The 27182-nt window shown below is 41.3% G+C and overlaps 1 protein-coding gene across 1 annotated transcript in view; it reads left to right on the top strand.

Annotated features, from left to right (window-relative positions):
* The window catches only part of lmf2a (lipase maturation factor 2a), a 44067-nt gene that overhangs the window by 14871 nt on the left and 2014 nt on the right, over positions 1 to 27182 (top strand). The window contains exons 2-13 of the mRNA XM_061916827.1: positions 3923 to 4176; positions 5920 to 5948; positions 6020 to 6213; positions 12680 to 12858; positions 12949 to 13087; positions 14304 to 14432; positions 14503 to 14608; positions 14698 to 14794; positions 19364 to 19546; positions 19633 to 19801; positions 23586 to 23697; positions 23987 to 24095. Of these exons, the coding sequence (XP_061772811.1) occupies positions 3923 to 4176; positions 5920 to 5948; positions 6020 to 6213; positions 12680 to 12858; positions 12949 to 13087; positions 14304 to 14432; positions 14503 to 14608; positions 14698 to 14794; positions 19364 to 19546; positions 19633 to 19801; positions 23586 to 23697; positions 23987 to 24095 (1700 nt within the window). The remainder of the gene's footprint in view (positions 1 to 3922; positions 4177 to 5919; positions 5949 to 6019; positions 6214 to 12679; positions 12859 to 12948; positions 13088 to 14303; positions 14433 to 14502; positions 14609 to 14697; positions 14795 to 19363; positions 19547 to 19632; positions 19802 to 23585; positions 23698 to 23986; positions 24096 to 27182) is intronic.

Raw genomic sequence — 27182 nt, 5'->3', positions numbered from 1 at the left:
TGCGTTGCATGGTGGGGCCCCTCAGTACATCACTGACTTATTGTGCACCTACTCCTCAGGGCGTAGCTTCCGGTGTTCAGGCCAGGGTCTTCTAAAGATCCCAAAAACTCGCTTTAAAACCCGTGGAGACCTGGCATTCCAGACTATAGCTCCTAGACTCTGGAACAACTTGCACCAGTCCCTCCGTGATCTTGACTGTCTTTGAAACCTTTAAGAAACATTTTAAAACTTCTCTTTTTCGTAAAGCTTTTAGTTAACGCACCTTTTAACTATAATTTTTAATCCACTTTGTATCCTTTCTATGAGGTTGCCCCTGTTGTTTTAGTTAAATGTTGTTTCACTTCATCTATGTTTTGAACAGCGCTTGGTGATTTTATCTGTGAAAAGTGCTTTTGTAATTCAAATGTATTTACTTACTTAAGTTGAAGATGACATGTTAAGCTTGCACTCCGTACGATCATAACCCATTTTAGTGGTCATTGTGTTTTTTTTATACACTCTCAAACAATTGAATGAAGGGCATACTTAGCCAACAGCCATACACGTCACACTATTGGTGGCCGTATAAACAACGCCAACACTGTCATAAAGCGGTGCCACACAATGACACCACAGTATACAACAATGACGAACACATTTCAATAGAATATTTGCACCGCAACACAATGGAACAAATTCCCAGAATTCCCTGCAGCACCAACCTTTCTGGGACGCTACATAATTTTGGCCATAATCGTGCAGCCCTACTTGGAATGACTTCAATATCACGCATACTTATAGCTCTTTAACGTGGAATAAATGACACGCCGCTAATAGTTTAAGCCACATTCCCTCTAACTGGTAGGGATATTGAACATTATTCTTATAGATAAACTTGTTTATTTTGTCTGTAGAAGTCATTCAAATTATACATTATAAAGGACTATCGTTATTGTTTTCGAAATATTAACAAATATTTATAAAAATATAAAGACTTAGAGACATCTTGGATGAAAACCAACGCTTCCCATCCAATCTGATGGAGCTTCAGATGTGCTGCATAAAGGAATGGCAAAGAGGAATGGGCGAAAGGGCCCAAAGATTGCTGTGCCAAGCTTGTGGCATCTTATTCAAATAGACTCAAGGCTGTAATTGCTGCCAAAGGCGCATCAATAAAGTATTGTGCAAAGTCAGTAAGTACTTATGTACAATTGATTCGTAAAAAATGTTAATTTCTAATAAATTTGCAAAAAAAAAAAAAAGTTTCATGTTGATGTTATGGGGATTTGTTTGTAGAATTTTGAGAACTAAAATGTATTTATTTCATTTTGGAATAAGACCTACATCACAATATGAGGATAAAGTGAAGTGTTGTGAATAATTTTCGAATGCACTGTGTATGTTTTCCAATGAAGATAATAAATGACTTGGTTATTGCTCTTATGGTCAGCCGGACATTCAAACCTGCTGAGGCAGTCATTCTCAAACTGTGGGCTCCATCTAGTGGTACGCCAAAATAAAGTACAGTGTTTTATTTTCCTATATTCAAACTTTGTGTAATGTTGCAGAGGCCAAAACTATTAAATATACTTGTTAGATAAAACCTCTGCCTTGTTTTAATGAATACTTAGGCCTGCTACGCTACTGTATTTTATTGTTGGTCATTATGATGGTGCTTGGAGAGACAAGCTATTTCTGGGGTGGACTGGTCGTACTTTGTGGAAAACAGTTTGGCAACCAGTGGTCTATCTTCTGGAACAGGTTTTCTCAAATTGTGGTACGCAGGCTCCATGTAGTGATACGCTAAAAAAATCACTTCATTAAATATTAAAACACAGTGTTACTGTTCACTGTATTTAACATTACAATGGGAAAAAAAATCTATATACTGTATTTTTCAGACCATAAGTCGCAGTTTTTTTCATAGTTTGGACAGGGGTGCGACTTATGTGTGAAGTTATTAAACCGTAAAATATCAAATAATATTATTTAGCTCATTCACTTAAGACAGTGGTCCCCAACCTTTTTGTATCCGCGGACCGGTCAACGCGTAATAATTTGTCCCGGGGGTGGGGGGGGGGATCCTTTTTTTGGGGGGGCTCATGAAAAAGGGACGTTTTTGTCATGAAAAAGGTAGGTTTTTGTGGTTGGTGCACTAATTGTAAGTGTATATTGTGTTTTTATGTTGATTTAATAAAAAATAAAAATGTATTTTTATTTTTTTTAAATAAAAATGAATAAAAAATTCTTCTGCAGCCCGGTACCAATCGGGCCGCGGCCCGGTGGTTGGGGACCACTGACTTAAGAGACTAGACGTATAACAGGGTTTCCGCGGATCCTTAAAAAGTCTTAAAAAGTCTTAAATTTGTGTATCTAAAATTAAGGCCTTAAAAAGTGTTACATTTATTAGAAATTCCTAAAATGGTCTTAAATTCAGTACTCAATGCTCTTAAATTGTCGGGCCAGTTTTTTTTTTTTTTTTCGGGGCACGTCTTTGAGCAAAAGTTACGGCACGTCTTTGCGTAAAAGTGAGTGATTTCAGCTCACTCATTTTTTCTTTGTTTCTCTTCAAGAGATACAAAGAAAAAACGAGTGAGCTGAAAAAAATAGAGGCAGAACTCGTGAATGAGAACAGCCAGCCGAAGCTCAACTGAGGCTCATTTGAGTGTGTGTTCAGTGTTTTGTTGTTGATGTTATAATACTGTTTTGCACTATTATTGCACTATTATTGACCAAATGTAATATATTTTTACCCTCACCTCGGTTATTATGTTTTTACTGGTGTTGGTGTTGGTTTGTTTGTTTTGGATGTCAACGTTTTTGGATCTCTCAAGATTTTTGATAAGCTGTTTGGCAGAGTGGTGCTTATCAGTTTGTTTATTAATAAACATACGAAAAGTAAACTTGACTGATTGTCATTGAGGTTGTAGTACAGTGGGATCCCCAACCATCGCTTATATTTATAGATTTTTTATTATTTTTTTCGGTCTTAAATTTCATTCAAGGTGGCATTAAAAAGGTCTTAAAAAGTCTTAAATTTGTCTTGCTGAAACCTGCTGATACCCTGTATAAGATTTCATGGGATTTGTCAATTAGGAGTGACAGATTGTTTGGTAAAGGTATAGCATGTTCTATATGTTATAGTTATTTGAATGACTCTTACCATAATATGTTACGTTAACATAGCAGGCACCTTCTCAGTTGGTTATTTATGCCTCATATAACATACGCTTATTCAGCCTGTTGTTCACTATTCTTTATTTATTTTAAATTTATTTTAAATTGCCTTTCCAATGTGTATTCTTGGTGTTGGGTTTTATCAAATAAATTTCCCCTAAAAATGCGACTTATATTCAAGTGCAACATATATATGTTTTTTCCCTTCTTTATTGTGCATTTTCGGCAGGTGCGACTTATACTCTGAAAAATACGGTGCTAGTTCAATAAAACCCCTGCCTTGTTTTTAATGAATACTTAGGCATGCTACGCTACTGTATTTTAATGGTGGTCATTATAGTGGTAGTACTTGGAAAACCAAGTGTTTTCTGATGCAGTACTTGGTGGAAAAAGTTTGAAAACCACTTGGCTAAGGAAACAAGTTGTGTTGATGTTTAAATTTGTTAATTATATATTTTCTATAACACTTTTTTATTTATTTTTTGTTTCTTTAAATATCATAAGACAATTCAATGGTTTTTCATAATGCTCATTATATTTTTCAAGTATAACTCCTAAACCAAACATGTAATATGTCTAATAATGCCTGTATTCATTTATCTTTGAGTTTTACTTGAGACATGTGCTTTTGTAAGGTTTACAAACACAAAAATGAGTTTTTTACTCAATATGACAGTTCTTAGAATCCTGAGATTGTAAGTTTTTCGCCAAAAATAATTATTTAGTGTCAAAGAATTGTGCATTTTGAATGTATCTATGTTTCTAGGTCTCTATGGCAACGATGGTCTGCTGCCTGCTCGCAGACAGCTGCGCTACAGCGGCAAGTCTCTTTGGGAGCAGCTGCTGACCTCTCCCACCGTGCTCTGGTTCGGACCTGGCCTCGGTCTGGAGACGCAAACCGGCATGGAGCTGCTGTGCCTCATTGGGGCTGGGCTTAGCTTGGCCGCCATGCTGGTGGGGGCGCTACGAGACAGCGTGGTGTTTTTTTGCCTGTGGGCCATGTACTTGTCATTATACCAGGTGATGTTCTTGTACTAGTAAGTGTGTCTAACAGGTGATGTCCATGTACAAACCCCGTTTCCATATGAGTTGGGAAATTGTGTTGGATGTAAATATAAACGGAATACAATGATTAGCAAATCCTTTTCAACCCATATTCAGTTGAATATGCTACAAAGACAACATATTTGATGTTCAAACTGATAAACTTTTTTTTTTTGCAAATAATCATTAACTTTGGAATTTGATGCCAGTAACACGTGACAGAGAAGTTGGGAAAGGTGGCAATAAATACTGATAAAGTTGAGGAATGCTCATCAAACACTTATTTGGAACATCCCACAGGTGTGCAGGCTAATTGGGAACAGGTGGGTGCCATGATTGGTTATAAAAACAGCTCCCAAAAAATGCTCAGTCTTTCACAAGAAAGGATGGGGCGAGGTACACCCCTTTGCCCACAACTGCATGAGCGAATAGTCAAACAGTTTAAGAACAACATTTCTCAAAGTGCAATTGCTAGAAATTTAGGGATTTCAACATCTACGGTCCATAATATCATCAAAAGTTTCAGAGAATGGGGAGAAATCACTCCACGTAAGCGGCATGGCCGGAAAAAAACATTGAATGACCGTGACCTTCAATCCCTCAGACGGCACTGTATCAGAAACTGACATCAATCTCAAAAGGATATCACCACATGGGCTCAGGAACACTTCAGAAAACCACAGTCACTAAATACAGTTTGTCGCTACATCTGTAAGTGCAAGTTAAAGCTCTACTAAGCAAAGCAAAAGCCATTTATCAACAACATCCAGAAACACTGCCAGCTTCTCTAGGCCTGAGATCATCTCAGATGGACTGATGGAAAGTGGAAAAGTGTTCCGTGGTCTGACAAGTCCACATTTCAAATTGTTTTTGGAAATATTCTCCATCGTGTCATCCGGACCAAAGGGGAAGCGAACCATCCAGACTGTTATCGATGCAAAGTTCAAAAGCCAGCATCTGTGATGGTATGGGGTACATTAGTGCCCAAGGCATGTGTAACTTACACATCTGTGAAGGTACCATTAATGCTGAAAGGTACATACAGTTTTTGGAACAATATATGCTGCCATCTAAGTGCTGTCTTTTTCATGGACGCCCCTGCTTATTTCAGCAAGACAATGCCAAGCCACATTCAGCACGTTTTACAACAGCGTGGCTTCGTTAAAAAAGAGTGCGGGTACTTTCCTGGCCCGCCTGCAGTCCAGACCTGTCTCCCATCGAAAATGTGTGGCACATTATGAAGTGTAAAATACGACAGTGGAGACCCCGGACTGTTGAACGACTGAAGCTCTACATAAAACAAGAATGGGAAAGAGTTCCACTTTCAAAGATTCAACAATTAGTTTCCTCAGTTCCCAAATATTTATTGAGTGTTGTTAAAAGAAAAGGTGATGTAACACAGTGGTGAACATGCCCTTTCCCAACTATTTTGGCACGTGTTGCAGCCATTAAATTCTAAGTCAATTATTATTTTCAGAAAAAAAACAAAGTTTGAGTTTGAACATCAAATATCTTGTCGTCGTAGTAAATTCATTTGAATATGGGTTGAAAAGAATTTGCAAATCATTGTATTCCGTTTATATATACATCTAACATAATCTCCCAACTTACGGAAACGGGGTTTGTATTAGTAAGTGTGTTTAACAGCTGATGTCCATGTATTAGTAAGTGTGTTTAACAGGTGATGGCGTGTCTCATATCTGATTCTTTGTCTTGCAGGTGGGGCAGGTATTTCTTTACTTCCAATGGTGAGTCTTTCTTTTTTGTTTTGCAAGTTGATAGAAACAACAGCTACTCATCCATCTTGAACGCTGCCCAGGGACAACCTACTTCTGGAGACGGGCTTCCTCTGCATCCTTGTTGCGCCCATGACTCTAATCAGGGGGTCTGGAGCGCCTAGGGAGCACGATGGGGTGACCTTCTGGCTGATCCGCTGGCTGCTTTTCCGCCTCATGTTTGCCTCCGGAGTGGTGAAGCTCACCTCGCGTTGTCCTACTTGGTGGGGCTTAACCGGTATGGCCACTTTTCTACCCGTATCCCCACGTTACCTTATATTCTTGCACCACTTATTTAGCTGGAAAAATAACTCCTAGTTAGCCATATAGAACAACAACTACTACTAGACTTACTGATTTTTTGGGGGGGAAATAGCACTTCAAATATCCATATATTAAGCTATAAATAAAACACTTCAGGCCTGATTTACTAAAGGTTTGCGTCCACTAAATCCCAAACCAACTTGATAGCACATGCAAAGCTATTTTATTTAACGTGTGCAAAGTGGATCGCGTCTGTTAAGTGAACAGAACAAGGCGTGCAATCCATTTTACGTCTATGTCTTGGTAAAGAAGGGGATACTGGTTCCTTTAGATTTGGAACACGATGGACAGATTCCGCCCCACAGAATCCTTTAATCATCTTTATTGCTGGAAGGTGGATGGCACTTGTGGGCAAGTGTGTTATTGTACCAGTAAATAGAGAAAAGACGAAAAATTACAGTCCGATTATATACTCATTAATAAGCAGCAATATACATACACGATATAATATAATACGAAGGTAAGGGCAGCACGGTGACAGAGGGGTTAGTGTGTCTGCCTTACAATACGAAGGTCCTGAGTTCAATCCCGGGCTCTGGATCTTTCTGTGTGGAGATTGCATGTTCTCCCCGTGACTGCGTGGGGTCCCTCCGGGTACTCCGGCTTACTCCCACCTCCAAGACATGCACCTGGGGATAGGCCCCTCCCACCTCCAAAAACATGCACCTGGGGATAGGTTGATTGGCAACACTAAATGGTCCCTAGTGTGTGAATGTGAGTGTGAATGTTGTCGGTCTATCTGTGTTGGCCCTGTGATGAGGTGGCGACTTGTCCATGGTTTAACCCGCCTTCCGTCAGATTGTAGCTGAGATAGGCTCCAGCGCCCCCCGTCACCCCAAAGGGAATAAGCGGTACAAAATGGATGGATGCATGCATAATAACATATATAGTGCTCTTAAGTATGCATTAACTACTTCAGAGCCATAAATGATGATTATGTGGTCTCTGTTGCCCTCTAAAGTTCAAATCCAGTTCAAAGGCTGTATGTATATGACAAAACTTCAATTTAGTCATCAACGCACACAAGGCTGGCTGTCACTGTTGATTGAAAACGGGCTATTCTGACAAAGTTCTAGTTAACTGCACTAAATAGGCTTTCATACATCCATCCTTCTTCTTCCACTAATCTGAGGTAGGATCGCAGGGCCAGCAGCCTAAGCAGGGTATCCCAGACTTCCCTCTCCCCAGCCACTTGGTCTAGGTCCTACCGGGGGATTCCAAGGCGTTCCCAGGCCAGTCGGGAGACATAGTCGAACTAACGTGTCCTGGGTCTTCCCCGTGCCCTCCTACCGATCGGACGTACTCGAAACACCTCCCTAGGTAGGCGTTCAGGTGGCATCCTGACCAGATGCCCGAACCACCTCATCTGGCTCCTCTCCATGTGGTTTTAGCAACGGTTTTACTTTAAGCTCCTCCCGGATGACAGAGTTTCTCACCCTATCTCTAAGGGCCGCGTGTACCCGTGATCTTGTCCTTTCGGTCATAACCCAAATCTCATGACCATAGGTGAGGATGGGAACGTAAATCGACCCGTAAATCGAGAGCTTTGCCTTCCGACTCAGCTCTTTCTTCACCACAACGGATCGATACAGCGTCCGCATTACTGAAGACCTGTCGATCTCACCATCCACTCTTCCCTCACTCGTGAACAAGACTGAGGTACTTGAACTCCTCCACTTGGGGCAGGGTCTCCTCCCCAACCCGGATATGGCACTCCACCCTTTTCCGGAGGAGAACCATGGACTCGGACTTAGAGGTGCTGACTTTCGTACAGTCTTCATCCATCCATCCATCCATCCATCCATCCATCTTCTTCCGCTTATCCGAGGTCGGGTCGCGGGGGCAACAGCCTAAGCAGGGAAACCCAGACTTCCCTTTCCCCAGCCACTTCGTCTAGCTCTTCCCGGGGGATCCCGAGGCGTTCCCAGGCCAGCCAGGAGACATAGTCTTCCCAACGTGTCCTGGGTCTTCCCCGTGGCCTCCTACCGATTGGACGTGCCCTAAACACCTCCCTAGGGAGGCGTTCGGGTGGCATCCTGACCAGATGCCCGAACCACCTCATCTGGCTCCTCTCCATGTGGAGGTGCAGCGGCTTTACTTTGAGCTCCTCCCGGATGGCAGAGCTTCTCACCCTATCTCTAAGGGAGAGCACCGCCACCCGGCGGAGGAAACTCGTTTCGGCCGCTTGTACCCGTGATCTTATCCTTTCGGTCATGACCCAAAGCTCATGACAATAGGTGAGGATGGGAACGTAGATCGACAGGTAAATTGAGAGCTTTGCCTTCCGGCTCAGCTCCTTCTTCACCACAACGGATCGGTACAACGTCCGCATTACTGAAGACGCCGCACCGATCCGCCTGTCGATCTCACCATCCACTCTTCCCTCACTCGTGAACAAGACTCCTAGGTACTTGAACTCCTCCACTTGGGGCAGGGTCTCCTCCCCAACCCGGAGATGGCACTCCACCCTTTTCCAGGCGAGAACCATGGACTCGGACTTGGAGGTGCTGATTCTCATTCCGGTCGCATCACACTCGCCTGCCAACCGATCCAGTGAGAGCTGAAGATCCCGGTCAGATGAAGCCATCAGGACCACATCATCTGCAAAAAGCAGAGACCTAATCCTGCGGTCACCAAACCGGAACCCCTCAACGCCTTGACTGACAGTCTTCATTAATATGCATAATATATGCTGATTTTCACAACGCTGGGAAACTGGGACGAGGAGGCTCTCTATTTTGCCCACAAAACCCTCCAAATAACCATCCAAAACCTGCAAACAATAGTTTATATACAGTATGTCTTGTGACTTGAATATTAACCAAAATATTAGTAATGTTATTATAAGCGCTTACGCAGACAAATTATTTTTAGCATTGATAACCGAGAGCTAACTATTAGTTTATGCCGCACTGGACTCAAGGAGAGACTTTAATGTAGTTAAAAAATGTAACTGAAAATGGCAGTTATGCAACATATGGATGCAAACTGCCGTAAAACTGCAAAGAAGAAGCTTATGCAACATTGCAGCAGATTGAGCCAGCAATGTCTTGTTTTCTACCCTTCTGCTGTCGCATAATTGCATCTCAGCTCGTCAAAATCATTCTAGATCAGTGGTTCTTAACCTTGTTGGAGGTACCAAACCCTACCAGTTTCATATGCGCATTCACCGAACCCTTCTTTGGTGAAAAATAAAATGTGTTTTTTTTTTTTTCAAATTCAAGACAAAGTTATGTTTTTTTACTGCTGCATAAAATTAACCGTGCATGAACATCACCTTGTTCGAAGAACAATACCAAAACAGAGCATGAACTCACAACAAATTACACACCTTCAAATCAGTGTGACCTCTGCGGTTGTTGTATACATAATATGCCGATAGGGAGAAGTTTTTATTTACATGATGAGTCGAGGTGTGCTTTGACCTCCGCGGCAACTCAATGAACCCCTAGGGTTCGATCGAACCCAGGTTAAGAACCACTGTTCTAGATTATAAATCTTGCCTTTCATCTAGATGTTAGGAAGATTTAGCCCTGAATCTAGAAGTTGTTCATCTGTGACATTCAGTTTTTACATGGAGATGGAGACCGACACTACAACAGAAGACAGTATCTGACTCGGCAGCAACCTTTTTAAACCTTTCGTCGTGTGGATTAAAATGAATTTTTTATCTAAATGGGAAGATATGGACATCCTATCAGTCGTCATCATAGTGAGAGCATACATTGTACAGTAAGCGATCGTTTTTATTATGTTTGTAGTTTCTATTCCTTACATGACGCTTAGTGTTTCTCTAAAGCATGGGTGTCAAATTTTGGGCCGCGGGCCAAATTTGACCCGCCATGTAATTTCATTTGGCCCTTGAGGCAATTTCCAATTAACATTACAGCTGGCCCGCCGGTACACTGCATTAACCGCTAATACTCATACTTGCCAACCCTCCCAATTTTCCCGGGAGACTCCCAAATTTCCGTGCTCCTCCCGAAAATCTCACGGGGCAACAATTCTCCCAAATTTCTCCCGATTTCTACCCGGATAACAATATTGGGGGCGTGCCTTAAAGGCACTGCCTTTAGCGTCTTCTACAACCTGTCGTCATGTCCGGTTTTACTCCTTACGAACAGCGTGCCGGCCCCTTCACATAATATATGCGGCTTTTACACACACACACACACACAAGTGAATGCAAAGCATACTTATTCAAAAGCCATACATGTCACACTGAGGGTGGCCAACACTGTTACAAATATGCGCCACAGTGTGAACCCACACCAAGCAAGAATGACAAACACATTTTCGGGAGAACATCCGCACCGTACCACAACATAAACACAACAGAACAAATACCCAGAAGCCCTTGCAGCACTAACTCTTCCGGGACGCTACAATATACACCGCTTGCTACCAATAACCGTGTGTTGCAAACTGAGCAGTAAAAAGGCCTGAATGGTTGATTTATTCATTGTTACTTTATTTTCAAATGTATTCGCCTGTGGAAAAAGTTAATGTTGATATTTACCTTAGAAGGCTGCAAATAGATAAGAGGCATTAAATTTTAATTTAAATTTTTTTTTTATATATCATTGATGTTTTTTCGTTTGTTTTTTTGTGAAGTGAATTATATTTATATAGTGCTTTTTCTCTAGTGACTCAAAGCGCTTTACATAGTGAAACCCAATATCTAAGTTATATTTAAACCAGTGTGGGTGGCACTGGGAGCAGGTGGGTAAAGTGTCTTGCCCAAGGACACAACGGCAGTGACTAGGGTGGCGGATGCGGGAATCGAACCTGCAACCCTCAAGTTGCTGGCACGGCCGCTCTACCAACCGAGCTAAAGTTGATTTTGCACTATTAAGTCATATAAGCATTGCTTGTTCCATATTCAGTGTTAAAGCACATCAGTGTAGCAAACTGAGCAATAATGAAGGTTTTTTTCATGCACTTTCTCTTGCTACTTCAAGGCTTGAATGTTTGATTCATTCATTATTATTTTATTTTCAAATTCATTATTAGCCTGTGGAAAAGTTTGTTTTGATACTTACCTCAGAAGGCTGCAAATATAATAGAGGCATTCAATTTTTATTGAAATTTTATTTGATATGCCATTAATATATTTTAATTATTATTATTATTTGTAACTGTATTTTGCATGTCACTATAAAATTATGTAAGCCTTGCTTGTTCAATAGTCAATGCAAAACTTGTTTGGGTCCCTATTAAAAGGTTAATTTTTTCAACCTTGGCCCGCGGCTTTGTTCAGTTTAAAATTTTGGCCCACTCTGTATTTGAGTTTGACACCCCTGCTCTAAAGCTTGAACTGTTTAGCAGAGCTTTTAAAACTTGTAGCTCACCCTCTTTATAGTCAGGATCAAAAATATAAGGCTCTGGAAACATCATTGGTCCTAAAATAATCATCGTTGGCTCTCACAAAGTCTGCATGATTTGCATTATTGTTGGTAGGGAAGGGATCTGCGGTTCCTACCACTACATCACGCGACCACATAACTGGCCACCTTATTAACTTTCAAAATGGCTTTGGAATCTCCGTGTGATTTATATTATTTTGATCACAGCTGTTTACTCGCAAACTTTGTCTTTCGGTGTCATACATCATATATATATGATAATAGCTTCAATATTAAGGCAATGTTTTTCCACTCAACTGGTACGTCAACTGTGTTTTGTGACACCGCCACAAAATGGTGCTCGAGCACTTTTCACGCATAGGCAAGTTGCAACACAAAACATGCACACACAACACTTGACAATAACAAGACACGGCATGCAAGAATTGTGCAAAATTGATACTTTTCAGGCAACCACACTGGAAAATAACAAAATGTATGTCATCTAAAAAAAATGATACAAAATCAATTTTATTCAATATGTAAACAAATAAAATAAATTATCCATTACAAAAACAGCATTTTTAAAATACTACTACTACTAATAGCAAGTGAAGACAAAAATGTAAAATATGATAGCCATAGACTCAGATTTTGACCTGACTGTGTGTGGAACAAGGTAGCTGCCAACTGCCAAACAGCTGAGGAAGAACAAGACTGTCCACCGTCTTCCAATTTGACATTGTTGTATCATAATTTATTAGTTTCACACCCGCCACCCCTCCAGAAAGTTGTTTTGATTGATTGATTGAAACTTTTATTAGTAGATTGCACAGTACAATACATATTCCGTACGATTTCCCAGTAAATGGTAACACCCCAATAAGTTTTTCAACTTGTTCAAGTCGGGGTCCACGTTAATCAATTCATGGTTCACATAACAACAACAGCATAATTACATAGAAACACCCAAAACCAAAAATGTTACCTCCTTCCTCCCAGTTAACAGCATAAAGTGTTTTGTCTCTGTTACAGCCTTGACGTATCACTACGAGACCCAGTGCATTCCCACCCCTCTGGCCTGGTTTGCCCACCAGCTGCCAGTGTGGTGGCAGAAGCTGAGCGTGGTAGGAGCCTACCTCTTGGAGATCGGCGTACCGCTGCTTTTCTTCAGTCCGTTACGCAGGCTCCGACTGGGTGCCTTCTACCTGCAAGTGAGCACAACGTGTTCTGTCTCGATGAGCTCTCTGCCTGCAAAATGTGCACAATGTGAGCGGCCAATGAGTTCATTTTTTTATGCACAGGTGCTGCTGCAAGTCACGATCGTTCTGTCGGGCAACTACAACTTCTTCAACCTTTTAACAATGGTCCTGTGTCTGTCTTTGCTCGATGACCAGCACGTTCACTTCTGGCTGCGCAAGCCTCAACAAAGCAGCCACAAAGGTGAACACAACCCTTGGATAATAGTACAGTATCATGTATTGGGAGTTAAGTTTCTAGTTCTCTTCCTCACTGTTTTGGTTATGGACAAACATCAATGGTTAATTGATCAAGTACAGTTCAGGCCAAAAGTTTGGACACACCTTCTCCTTATTCAACGCGTTTTCTTTATTTTCATGACTATTTACATTGTAGATTGTCACATCAAAACTATGAATGAACACATGTGCTTAACAAAAAAGGTGAAATAACTGAAAACATGTTTTATATTGTAGTTTCTTCAAAATAGCCACCCTTTGCTATGATTACTGCTTTGCAGACTCTTGGCAGTCTCTCCATGAGCTTCAATGAATTGATTAACGTGGACCCTGACTTAAACAAGTTGAAAAACTTATTCGGGTGTTAAGTTAAAGTTAAAGTACCAATGATTGTCACACGCACACACCAGGTGTGGTGAAATTTGTCCTCTGCATTTGACCCATCCCCTTGTTCACCCCCTGGAAGGTGAGGGGAGCAGTAGGCAGCAGCGGTGCCGCGCCCGGGAATAATTTTTGGTGATTTAATCCTCAATTCCAACCTTTAATGCTGAGTGCCAAGCAGCGAGGTAACGGCTCCCATTTTTATAGTCTTTGGTATGACTCGGCAGGGGTTTGAACTCACAACCTACCCATCTCAGGGTGGACGCTAACCACTAGGCCACTGAGTGGGTGACCATTTAGTGGTCAATTGTACGGAATATGTACTGTACTGTCTAATCTACTAATAAAAGTTTCAATCAATCAATCAAAAAAGCACACATTTGAAGTGAAAATCATTTCAGTTGACTACCTCTTGAAGCTCATGGAGAGAATGCAGAAAGTGTGCAAAAAGGTAGTCAAAGCAAAGGGTGACTATTTTGAAGAAACTATATTTTAACACGTTTTCAGTTATTTCACCTATTTTTGTGAAGTACATAACTCCACACGTTTTCAGTCATAGTTTTGATGTGACAATCTACAATGTAAATAGTCATAAAGAAAACACATTGAATAAGAAGGTGTGTCCAAACTTTTGGCCTGTACTGTACTTGATCAATGATCAATTGATGTGACAATCTCCAATGTAAATAGTCATGAAAATAAAGAAAATGCATTGAATGAGGAGAACGTGTGTCTAAACATTTGGCTTGTACTGTATGTGGAATTGATTGTGGATTATTCTTATGATTGTATCCTCTCAGGTTCCAAGTTGGGGTCATGGTTGTGTTACCTGCTGGAGCTTGCAGTCTGGTCTCTGATGATTTTTGGCACTGTTGTGTGTTTTGACCTCAAAGTGGATACAGCAAAGGGTGCTATCACTTCCAAGATAGGTACAGTGAATATCCGGTGGTTGGAAACCTGTGGTGCCGGGTTCTCACGTGCACGTCTCTCTTATTTCAGCGTTCACCTACCATCAATTCAACCAGTTTCTGAAGAGTGTCACCATTCCGTGTGTGTGGATGGGAGTTCTGGCCCTCATGTGGGAGATGCTCACAGCCATGTTCAGGTACCACTGTCCTCTTTGGGGTTTATTTGCTCAGTGTGGCTCGTTTTAAGTGTTGGAATAAGTGTGTGATACGTGCGTTTTTTTCACAGGTGTGCACGTGTGTCTGGTTTCCTGAGAAGGTTTTGTGCCACTCTTCAGTGGACAGTGTTTGCTGCATCTGCGGTCGCCATGTTCACCATCAGCCTGGTGAGTTCATTGGGCGTTCACTCCATATTTGGACTTCCTCCATCCGAATGAAGTCCCACCATATGCTGGCAAAATTATTTTGACAACTCATTTGTGAAAGTGTGCGTGGAACTGAATGTAAAACTTTGTCTAGGCACAAACGTCAGAATGTGCGTGCGTGAGGGATAGGCACAAAACCGTCCAACCATGTTTCGGTACTAGTGTTAGGCGTGATGTTAAGCCTGGTGGCCAAATCTACAGGCTTTTCCCACTTTTTGGGCACTCTGTGATCACTCCAGCAGGACTGATAGTGAACTCAGCCAAAGTTCCCCTAGGTCAGGGGTCGGCAACCCAAAATGTTGAAAGAGCTATATTGGACCAAAAATACAAAAAAATAATCTATTTGGATTTGCAAAAAATTAAAAGTCGTATATAAGTCTTAAAATGAAGGCAACACATGATGTAAGTGTCTATATTAGCTATAATAGCCTACTGTCAAAATGACTTTGTGTCGCAGGCTGAAGCAAATCTTCGTTGACAGAAATGTTGAAATTAGGGCTGGGCAATATGGCCTTTTATTAGGGGTGTAACGGTACACAAAAATTTCGGTCCGGTACGTACCACGGTTTGCTTCATTTTCGGTACAGTAAGAAAACAACAAAATATAAGTTTTTTGGTTATTTATTTACCACATTTGCAAAATCTTCCACCAAAAATATTTTTCTTAGTGGAATATTTGATGTGAAGTAATGGGAACCTTGGATAGGTCAATACAATTCACGATACCATTGATTTTGATTCAATATTTTGTTTTGAGCAATGACAGTTTGAATGAAAAAAACATTTTTGTTTTATCTGTGTTGGCCCTCCGATGAGGTGGCGACTTGTCCAGGGTGTACCCCGCCTTCCGCCCGATTGTAGCTGAGATAGGCGCCAGCGCCCCCCGCAACCCCGAAAGGGAATAAGCGGTAGAAAATGGATGGATGGATAGTCAAAATTGTAACTTTTTCTAAATCACATTTAGCCTTTAAGCTTTTTTATTTCACTTTTTTTATGAGTCTTTAAAACATTAGCTGTGGGCCGCAAATGGCTTTCGGGGCACACTTTTGACACCCCTGCTATAGATAATAAAAAAATAAATCTGATAAATCTATGAGTAAAAAGAAGAGCCTGGAGACGCATGCACGTTTATCATACCTCTCTCTGTCTCTGCTCCTCCCTCACGAATGCTGCTGCGTGCACAATTTGTTTTCTTTTTAACCCTTTCTTAACCCTGAACGTACATTGAAAATACACGCATTCCTAACTTAAAATGCCGGACATTTGAGGCATTTAAGAAACTTCACCCGGACAGCCCCGCAAAAGAGGACATATCCGGTGAAAGGAGGAGGTATGGTCAGTCTATCCTAGCCCGGTCGCTGATAGCATGCCGTGTGTTGCCTCGGTGTGTATTGTTTACACAACATGCAATACGCTACTTAATATGTCCGTGTGGAAACTCGTTCGATACACCTCCGAACCGATCCGAAACCCCCGTACCGGAACAGTTCAATACAAATACACGTACCGTTACACCCCTACCTTTTATTAATATCTCTATATTTTTGGGCCATGTCACGATAAACCATATATATCGGGATATTTTGCCTTAGCCTTGAATGAACACTTGATGCATATAATCACAGGAGGATGATGATTCTACTGTATGTGTCTACATTAAAACATTCTTCTTCATACTGCATTAATACGTATATGCTACTTTTAAACTTTCATGCAGAGAGGGAACTCACAACTAAAAGTGTATTTATTAAACAGTTATTAAGCAGTGGCACAAACATTCATGTCATGTCCAAAACAGAAAGTGCAAGATTGTCAGAGACATTTTAAAACAAGCTATGAGTGCACTTTTGTGCATGATGTCACTAAGATGACATATCAAAACAACACTAAATTAAACTGCACTTTTTGTACAGAACGCCACTACAATAGTTTAAAACAAATAACGTGCACTTTTGTGCATGATGTCACACAAGATATTTCAATAACTGTCGAATAAAAATGAGCTGCATAATAGGAAATCAAATAGTGTATGTCCTTCGCTATGTGGTAGCTTCTTGCGGACGTTATCTCCTTCTGTTGTTGACTATTTTTTTCATACTGTGTTGATCTGGAAATTGTTGCTTTGGCATTTTGTGGGTCTGGCCCTGAATGGAGATGTTGACGTGGAGTTTCAAGCACTCTTCATTCTCTAGCGGGTGACTTTTCAAATGATGCTACAAATTAGCAGTGCTGCAACTTTTTGTAACAACGCTTTTGCCACATACTTGTTCAACATATTCTCGCTTGAAGCCAAACCACCGGCAGATGATGGACCCCCTGCTGTTTTTCTTGGGAATTAATTCTTCCTCCATTTGATACCAGATTCGCACCTTCTGTCTCTCGTATTACCACTCTCAACGCACCGTCAGCATCACAGCTAATGTTACCCATGTAGCTACCTCTCTGCATCTTACATACGCGTGGCGTATGTAAGATGGTGCGCTTGTTTTACGTCTCTGTGAGAAAGAGAGAAAAGAAAGAGTGAGAAGAGCCTGTAGTGTAATGTCCGGAGCTAAAAGCTAAAATGTAATATTTATTCTACACATTTTTACAACATTAGAAACCATTAGTAAATCAGAGGCTACTCAGAATGTGAGATAACTCCCAGAAATGACTGGCTTTTAATAGCCAAAGGTATAGATGTGTGTGTTCAAGGTAAAGGAAACGGCAGGCTGTCTTCTTCTAATGGATTTATTACAATCTTTGGCAAGCGATTTAGCGGCAACACAACACTACACTCCCCTTAGTACAGGGGTCGGCAACCCGCGGCTCCGTAGCCACATGCGGCTCTTTGGCCACTCTGATGTGGCTCAGCTGCATAATCGCCGACCCCCCCGAAACTCTCCCGGACATCACCCGGGGCTAACATTCTATGATTTTCACTCGGACTACAATATTGAGGGCATGCCCTGATGGCTTTACTTTTCACGTCCTCTACAACATGTCATCGCGCCCGCCTTTACACCATGCCGGCCGGACGCATGCATTTCGCAGCTTCTATCGTCACACGTACGAGATTGCAAGGCATACTTGGTCAACAGCCAAACAGGTTACACTGAATGTTGTGATGTAAACAACTTTATCACTCTTACTAATATGCGCCACACTGTGAACCCACACCAAATAAGAATGACAAACACATTTCGGGAGAACATCCTCATAGTAAATATAAATGCAACATAACAATTACCCAGAATCCCACCCATCCATGACCCTTCCTGGCTATATTATACACCCCCGCGCCCCCAACCCCGCCCACCTCAACCGACGCACAGAGGGTGGGGGTGGGGGGGGGGGGTTTGGTGCTGGCGGGTTGTATAATATAGCTAGGAAGTATCATGGATGCGTGGGATTCTGGGTAATTGTTATGTTGTGTTTATGTTGTCTTACAGTGCAGATGTTCTCCCGAAATGTGTTTGTCATTCTTGTTTGGTGTGGGTTCACAGTGTGGCGCATATTAGTAAGAGTGTTAAAGTTGTTTGTATCACAACCTTCAGTGTAACCTGTATGGCTGTTGAACAACTATGCCTTGCAGTCGTATATGTGGAAGCCTCAATCAACATGTCACGGGGCTGGCAAGCAGTTTGTACATGTTGTAGAAGGCGTCAAAGGCAATGGCTTCATAGTACGCCTTTATTATTGTGATCTGGGTGACCATCAGCAGATATTCGCGAGATGGTTGCGGCTCTCATTGTCTTCTTTATTATCAACGGGTCAAAATGGCTCTTTGAGTGGTAAAGGTTGCCGACCCCTGCCTTAGTAGCTAGCCACCAAGTAGCCACTCTGCTTGTTGCGCATTACCTACGGTATCCCAGAATGAACATACACATTGCTGGGAGCGGGGGATTAAAATCGATTTTTGAAAGATTTACTGAATCATACAAGGTGAGAATGGAGATTTGAATCCGAATCAATTTTTCCCAAACCCCTAGTCATCACAAAAACCTGTTTTGGCAGAGCTGTTCCGCTGATCAAAGTATGTCTTTTTTTCTTCGGCCAGATTTTCGTCAATAGTGCAGTTACATTTATACTGTAACTATCTGACTGTGTTAATGTGTATGTGTGTCATGATCACTTTTCCCATGTTCTGTGAACACACTGTGTCTGCGGATCATGAGGAAGTGTTGAATGTCTAGGAGTGAAACACGGAGGCGGATGTGTGTGCACGGAGGAAATACTTGTTGGAATTGAGCCCGTTGTTAACAGAATATTGTCATCCATCCATCCATTTTCTACCGCTTATTCCCTTTTGGGGTCGCGGGGGGCGCTGGCGCCTGTCAATAAATGCTAAAAAGAGCGTCGGACTTTGTGTCTTCTTCTGGATGCTAAAATACATTATATTACTTTATTTTGTGTTCACGTAAAAAAAAACTATTTTCCAAGGTGCGGCGGCTAATATGTGGCGGTGGCGCAATCAAATACATCAGGGTAAACCCTGGGGTGTGTTGCTCCCCTTGATTATTGAGCTCTGTTGTATTGTTGTGCTTTCAGGTGCCGTTTACCTACATAGAATATGACTCCAATGCCAGGCTGTGGCCCAGCGTGCGTCAAGCTCACGAGCTGGTGGATCGCTACCAGCTGGTTAACTCCTACGGTTTGTTCAGAAGGATGACCGGCGTGGGCGGGCGGCCCGAGGTCGTCATAGAAGGTAGTAACGACGGCATAACGTGGACGGTGAGAGAAACCGAGTTTGGCCCCCTAATCAGTTCTGCAGCATGAGAGCAAATTTAATGTTGGACTGTGTTTGCAATCTCTTGTAGGAAATCGAGTTTATGTACAAACCTGGCAACATGAGCGCTCCGCCCCCCGTGGTGACGCCCCACCAGCCCCGCTTGGACTGGCAGATGTGGTTCGCCGCTCTCGGGAGTCACACGCAAGCCCCGTGGTTCACCAGCCTCATGTACCGACTTCTGCAGGGCAAGAGAGACGGTACGGCCCATGTCAAGAACTTTTAAATATCATAACTCTAAACCAACTGTTACTGCCACTCGTCTCTGTTATTATGAGTGTCATGTTCAAATTGGGATATTTTTGTGCTATATTTTATGACAAAGGTACCGTATTTTTCGGACTATAAGTCGCAGTTTTTTCATGGTTTGGCCAGTGGTGCGACTTATAGTCAGGAGCGACTTATCTGTGAAATTATTAACACATTACCGTAAAATATCCAATAATATTATTTAGCTCATTCACGCAAGAGACTAGACGTATAAGATTTCATGGGATTCAGCAATTATGAGAGACAGATTGTTTGGTAAACGTAAAGCATGTTCTATATGTTATAGTTATTTGAATGACTCTTACAATAATATGTTACGTTAACATAGCAGGCACCTTCTCAGTTGGTTATTTATGCGTCATACAACGTACACTTATTCAGCCTGTTGTTCACTATTCTTTATTTATTTTAATTTGCCTTTCAAATGTCTATTCTTGGTGTTGGGTTTTATCCAATAAATTTCCCCCAAAAATGCGACTTATACTCCAGTTTGACTTATATATGTTTTTTTTTTTCCTTCTTTATTATGCATATTTGGCAGGTGCGACTTATACTCTGAAAAATACGGTACTAAGTGTATTTTACTGCGCTTTCATTTGAAGTGCTTTGTCGCTGTAATCTATGTACTGTAGACAATTTTAGGATCCGTCCAGGGACAACAAATTGAAAAATAGCCATTCTGGTACATTTACAGCAATGTTGATTAACTCTAAAGGCTTAGTGGCCACATGCATGGACAGCACCTTTTAGCTCTTATTTCCAAAATTGTTTACACTACTGAGTTGGGGTCTTATGGCCGCTTATGTGGACACATTTGTACTGCCATCTGGTGGTGTCAGAAGAGTATAACATACAATGGTATTTGGGGAAAAAAATATGATTTTTAGTTTTTATTCTAATTAGGGTCCAATAAGTAATAAAAAAGCATGTAAACAAACTCTTTTGGCCTTATAAGGTTTTAATGTAGATAGATGGATAAATAGATAGATAGTACTTTATTGATTCCTTCAGAAAGTACTATCTCTCTGTCTAGTACATTAGAACATGTTAAGGCCCAAGCTGTTTGATTATTGATTGAATACTTGATGAGTACTTTATTGATTCCTTCAGTAAAGTACCATCTATCTATCTATCTATCTATCTATCTATCTATCTATCTATCTATCTATCTATCTATCAATCTATCTATCTATCTATGTATCTACATAAAAACCTCTTAAGGCCCAAGCTGTTTGTTTACATGCTTTTTTTTATTTCTCTTTGCTATTTGGGCTTATCGGCCTTAAGACGTTTTAATGTAGATGGATAGATAGATAGTACTTTATTTATTCATTCAGTAAAGTACTATCTATCTATCTATCGATCGATCGACCTACCGACTTTCCATCCATCCATCCATTTTTCTACCGCTTATTCCCTTTGGGTGTACACCGCCTTCCGCCCAATTGTAGCTGAGATAGGCACCGGTGCCACCCGCGACCTACCTACCTACCTTAAAACCTGTTAAGGCCCTCAAAACTTCTTTAGGCCCAGATTCTTTGTTTATTGATTGAGTACTTGGTGAGTACTTTATTGATTCCTTCAGTAAAATACTATCGAGCTATCTATCTACATTAAAACCTCTTAAGGCCTGAGCTGTTTTATTACATGCTTTTTTTTTAGTTCTCTTTGCTATTTGGGCTTATTGGCCTTAAGAGGTTTTAATATAGATAGATAGATAGTACTTTACCGAAGGAATCAATAAAGTACTGTCTGTCTGTCTGTCTGCATTATAACCTCTTAAAGCCCAAGCTGGGTTTTTTTATATGCTTTTTTTATTTCTATTTGGTATTTGGGCTTATTGGGCCCTAATTAGAATAAAACACTGTCCCTGTTTAATAAATCAAAAAACAATTAACATAGCACTAATTAAAATCTTAAAGCTACAAGTCATCAGTATCAAAAGTCTTTCAAACTAGACATTGAAAACAGAGGCGCTCAAATCAAATGTTCATTCACCTTGTAAGAACTGCGTTTGTTAGAGTGGCCCCTAGTGGCCATAGCCTGTTATTGTTGGATGTGTCTGCTCATTTGTCAAAGACGGAATGTGCAATCTGTTTGAGCAGGGGTGTCAAACACATCTTAGCTCAAGGGCCAGTTGGAGGAACATCTAGTCCCATGAGGGCCGGACTGGTAAAATCATGGCATAATAACTTTAAAAAATACAACTACGACAGCTTCCGATTGTTTTCTCTGTTTTTACTTCGGCCCAAAATCTAACAAACACATTCTGAAAATGTGCACATCAAATATAATCCTCTTGACTTTTACTTCAAGTTAGTTGAAAATTCTGAGGAAAAAATTGGTGCAGTTTTAAAAAAAAAAACATGAAAAACAGAATGAACATTGACCTAATATTTGTGTATCTACAAAGCCATTAAACTTCAAGACACAGCCATCTCTGATTGAACAAAAACAAAATAAATGATAAATAAAAACTCTATGTATCAGCTACCTCATCTGTCAACGACAGAATTTCTAGGCGCGGTCAGGGCGTTGAGGGGATCCGTTTTGGTGGCTGCAGGATTAGGTCTCTGCTTTTTGCTGATTATGTGGTCCTGATGGCTTCATGTGGCCAGGATCTTCAGTTCTCACTGGATCGGTCGGCAGCCGAGTGTGAAGCGACTGGGAGGAGAATCAGCATCTACAAGTCCGAGTCCATGGTTCTCGCCTGGAAAAGGGTGGAGTGCCATCTCCTGGTTGGGGAGCAGACCCTGCCCCAAAAGGAGGAGTTCAAGTACCTGGGAGTCTTGTTCACGAGAGAGGGAAGAGTGGATTGTGAGTTCGACAGGCAGATCGGTACGGCGTCTTCAGTAATGCGGACGCTGTATCGATCCGTTGTGGTGAAGAAGGATCTGAGCCGGAAGGCAAAGCTCTCAATTTACCACTCCATCTACATTCCCATCCTCACCTATGCTCATGAGCTTTGGGTCATGACTGAAAGGACAAGATCACGGGTACAAGCGGCCCAAATGAGTTTCTTCCGCCAGGTGGTGGGTCTCTCCCTTAGAGATAGGGTGAGAAGCTCTGCCATCTGGGAGGAGCTCAAAGTAAAGCTGCTGCTCCTCCAAATAAAGAGGAACCAGACGAGGTGGTTCAGGCATCTGGTCAGGATGACACCTGAACGCTTCCCGAGGGAGGTGATTAGGGCGCATCCGACCTGTAGGAGGCCACGGGGAAGACCCAGGACACATTGGGAAGACTATGTCTCTGGCTGGCCTGGGAACGCCTCGGGATCCGCCGGGAGGAGCCGGACGGAGTGGCTGGAGAGAGGGTAGTCTGGGCTTCTCTGCTTAGGCGGCTGCCCCCGCGACCCAACCTAGGATAAGCGGAAGAAGATGGATGGATGGACTTCAATAAGACAATAACTATATCAATGTGCAGAGTCTCATGCAGCATTTCAAGTGGGGTTACCAATTGTTTATTTTACTCCTGATAGTTTTACGTTGGGTCGCGGGGGAGGAGTCCTTGTCCCACTTTACCTTGTACCTCTTGCTTAATATACTGGGTCGCCCCAGTAATTTAAAATCAATTTTACACTTAGCAAACACACCTGGCGGGCCGGATTGAAGCTGTTCTGAAATGCGGGCTGCATGTTTGACATTACTGTGTTAGAAGTTACTAATGATTACACATTTGACTTCTTTATGAGTGTTTTTGTTTGTGTGTCTGCAGTGATCAAGCTGATCCAGTCGGACGTCACTCGGTACCCGTTCCACCTGGAGCCCCCCGCCTACGTGCGAGCACATCGCTACAGATACTGGTTCACTGAACCGAAAGACGATGGGTCCGTGATTATAACTACTAAAGTCAAATGTTCATCAATGTTTCCATTAGCTAGTGTTATTCATACAATATCATATATAATCATATACAATGTATACAGCTCATGTTATTGTATTCTGTGTTATATGTCTTTTATGTTGCACGATTGCGCCAGGTAAAGTTCCTAGTTTGTGAACCCGTTCTACAAACAATGGCAATAAAAACTTTTCTGATTCTGATTCTGATAGTCTGTTAAGTCTTTTGTGGCACTCTTGAATTGACATTGCTTTGCGACTGCAACCTCTGTGCAGATCCTACCCACAGCGATGGTGGAGGCGGGTCTATGATGAGGAGTACTATCCCACAGTGCATCTGGGCAACTCATTCCTGGAGAGCATGCTACAGCAACACGGACTCAAGGTATGTACACTCTCACTAGTCTTTTCAATGAGTGGCCTCACATGTCATTAATAATCATGAAGATGCAGTGTAGTTCTTCACCACTTAAAACTACACCCAATAAATCGCAGGTGTCAAGATCTGGCCCGCCACATTATTGTATGTGGCCCGCGAAAGCCTGGGAATAATGTGCGTTAATAAAATACCTATTTTACTAAATGCAAATAATTATTTTGATTTTGACAGGAAAAAATGCGTATTTTGTAAACCTTATCTAATCATGCCAAATATTACATTATCATATAGTTGTGGAGGTTGCCCCCAAGTGGGTTCTTTGGACCACCACACACCGAAATCAGAGCCCAGTTCATGTTCACAATATAGGTTTATTTTTCCCAAAAACAGTCTCTGTTGCTTTTCAGCAATTGTCTGTCTGTGTCCCTCACGCTCTCGCTCTCACTCCCGCTCCCCTCCAGCTCCAACCACGTCTCTCCTCCCAGTTGCTGCTTATACAGAGCGACAGGTGATTAGATAAAGAGGCCCAGATGGGTCGTGTATGCACCGGTCGTTGACTTCGAGGCCGGTAATGGTACACCCCGCAGCCCCCCCCCTCCACAATAGTGTATTACAAAAATATGTTAGTAAAGATAACATGAAAACATCTAATAATGGCGTGCATAGGCAATGGTGTAATAATATGAGGTGATTACTGGTACACATTTATATCAATGCTGTCAAATGATATATATATACATATCCATCCATCCATTTTCTACCTCTTATTCCCTTTGGGGTCACGGGGTCTTGTGCCTATCTAAGCTACAATGTATATGTATGTATATATATATATATATATATATATATATTTGCATTTTTTTTTTGGGGGGTGGTGGGACGGCGTGGCGGAGTTCGGAGAATGGCCGTGCCAGCAAGTTGAGGGTTCCTGGTTCGATCCCCCAGCTTCTACAAACCTAGTCACGTCCATTGTGTCCTTGAGCAAGACACTTCACCCTTGCTCCTGATGGGACCTGGTTAGCGCCTTGCGTGGCAGCTCCCGCCATCAGTGTGTGTGAATGTGGAAATAGTGTCAAAGTGCTTTGAGTTCCTTGAAGGTAGAAAAGCTCTATATAAGTACAACCCATTTACCATTTACATCAGATTACTTCTTACTAGGGTTGTACGGTATACCAGTACTAGTATAGTATCGCGGTACTAATGAATCAAAAACGGTACTATACTCCATTTGAAAAGTACCGGTTAGCCATATTTTTCTTACTGGCATGACTGCGCGTCGTCACGTTACGACATTGCTGATTTTCCGAGGAGAGGAGCATGTTCGGCAGCGCACACACACAGAGTACTTAGAAGCAAATACAGTGTGTAGACAGAAAAGGGAGAACGGATGCATTTTGGCTTAAAAAGTAAAGATAAAGGTGAAGTTATAACACTAAAACGCCCTCAGGAAGAGGGGCTTTAAAACATGGCTTCTAAATCACTAATCCTGGCCTCCATGGTGACAAATAAAGTAAGTTTCTTGCATGTAGCATTGTCACTGGAGGAGGTGGAATAGCTAAACATGCTTCACGACACACCGTAGGAAGATACAACAGCTCACCGGCGTCACAATGTAAACAAATGCCATGGGTGGATCTACACCTGACATCCACTGGAATGATATCAAGTACAAGAGTGTTGTATCTAGTCGATACTACTATGAGTACAATACATCAATATTTTTTATCGTCACAAAATATTTTTTCTTTTTTTTTGTTGAATTCATGTTATGTTCATAAGCTCAGGAAATATGTCCCTGGACACGAGGACTTTGAATATGACCAATGTATGATCCTGTAACTACTTGGTATCGGATCGATACCTAAATGTGTGGTATCATCCAAAACTAATGTCAAGTATCAAAGAAGAGAAGTATAAGTGATTATTACATTTTAACAGAAGTGTAGTGTAGATAGAACATGTTAATACAGAGAATAAGCAGATATTAACAGTAAATGAACAAGGAGATTAATATTTTTTTACAGTTTGTCCCTCATAATGTGTACAAAATAATAGGTGTATAAATGACACAATATGTTACTGCATACGTCAGCAGACTAATTAGGAGTCTTTGTTTGTTTACTTACTACTAAAAGACAAGTTTTCTCGTAAGTTCAACATTTTATTTAAGGACTAAATTGTTCTTTAAATACAATAAATAACATATGTTTAATGTACCCTAAGATATTTTGTTAAAATAAAGAGAATAATGTCATTTTTTGTGGTCCCCTTTATTTAGAAAAGTATCATAATACATTTTGGTATATCGAGACAACCCTACTCCTTTCCGAAGAAGATAAGGCTGTTAGTAATGCCGTCATACTCTATTGCTTTTAATAGCAGCACTGAGTGTCGAGAACCCTGTGGGTTCTTCTTGAATGTTTCAAACTACGCATCGCTTGTCTGGACTGATATTAGCTAGCAAAACTAGAAACATGTTTTAAAACAGACAAAGTTTGTGAACTAAACCATTTATTTTGGGGGTCTGCACTGCAAAAAGTCTGTGTTCAAAAAGAAAAAAAAAATACAAAATGAGGGGTATTTTACTTCAACTAAGCAAAATGATCTGCCAATAGAACAAGAACATTTGGCTTGTCAAGACTTTCCAAAACAAGTAAAATTAGCTAACCTCAATGAACCCCAAAATAGCTTAAAATAAGTATATTTTCAGTAATTACGAGTGCACTTTTCTTGGTAGTGCACTTTTCTTGGTAGAAAAAAAGAGACCTTTTTGCTCAATATGTTGAAAGATGTTCTTAAATAAAGTAAATGCTAGTGCAGTGGTTCTTAACCTTGTTGGAGGTACCAAACCCCACCAGTTTCATATGCGCATTCAACTGAACCCTTCTTTAGTCCATCAATCCATTTTCTACCGCTTATTCCCTTTTGGAGTCGTGGGGGGCGAAAAATAAATTTTTTTTTTTTTCTCAAATTCAAGATAAAGTTATATGTTTTTTTTTACTGGTGCAGGTAGGTAGGTAGGTAGGTATTGTCATTGCAACAAGTACAACAAGGCCGTTCGAGGGAGTGAAATCGTAGATTAGGGTGCTTGTT

The sequence above is a fragment of the Nerophis ophidion genome, linkage group LG12, assembly GCF_033978795.1.
Source record: "Nerophis ophidion isolate RoL-2023_Sa linkage group LG12, RoL_Noph_v1.0, whole genome shotgun sequence".
In the NCBI taxonomy this organism is placed as follows: Eukaryota; Metazoa; Chordata; class Actinopteri; order Syngnathiformes; family Syngnathidae; genus Nerophis; species Nerophis ophidion.
This window is presented reverse-complemented; position numbering and strand designations above follow the sequence as displayed.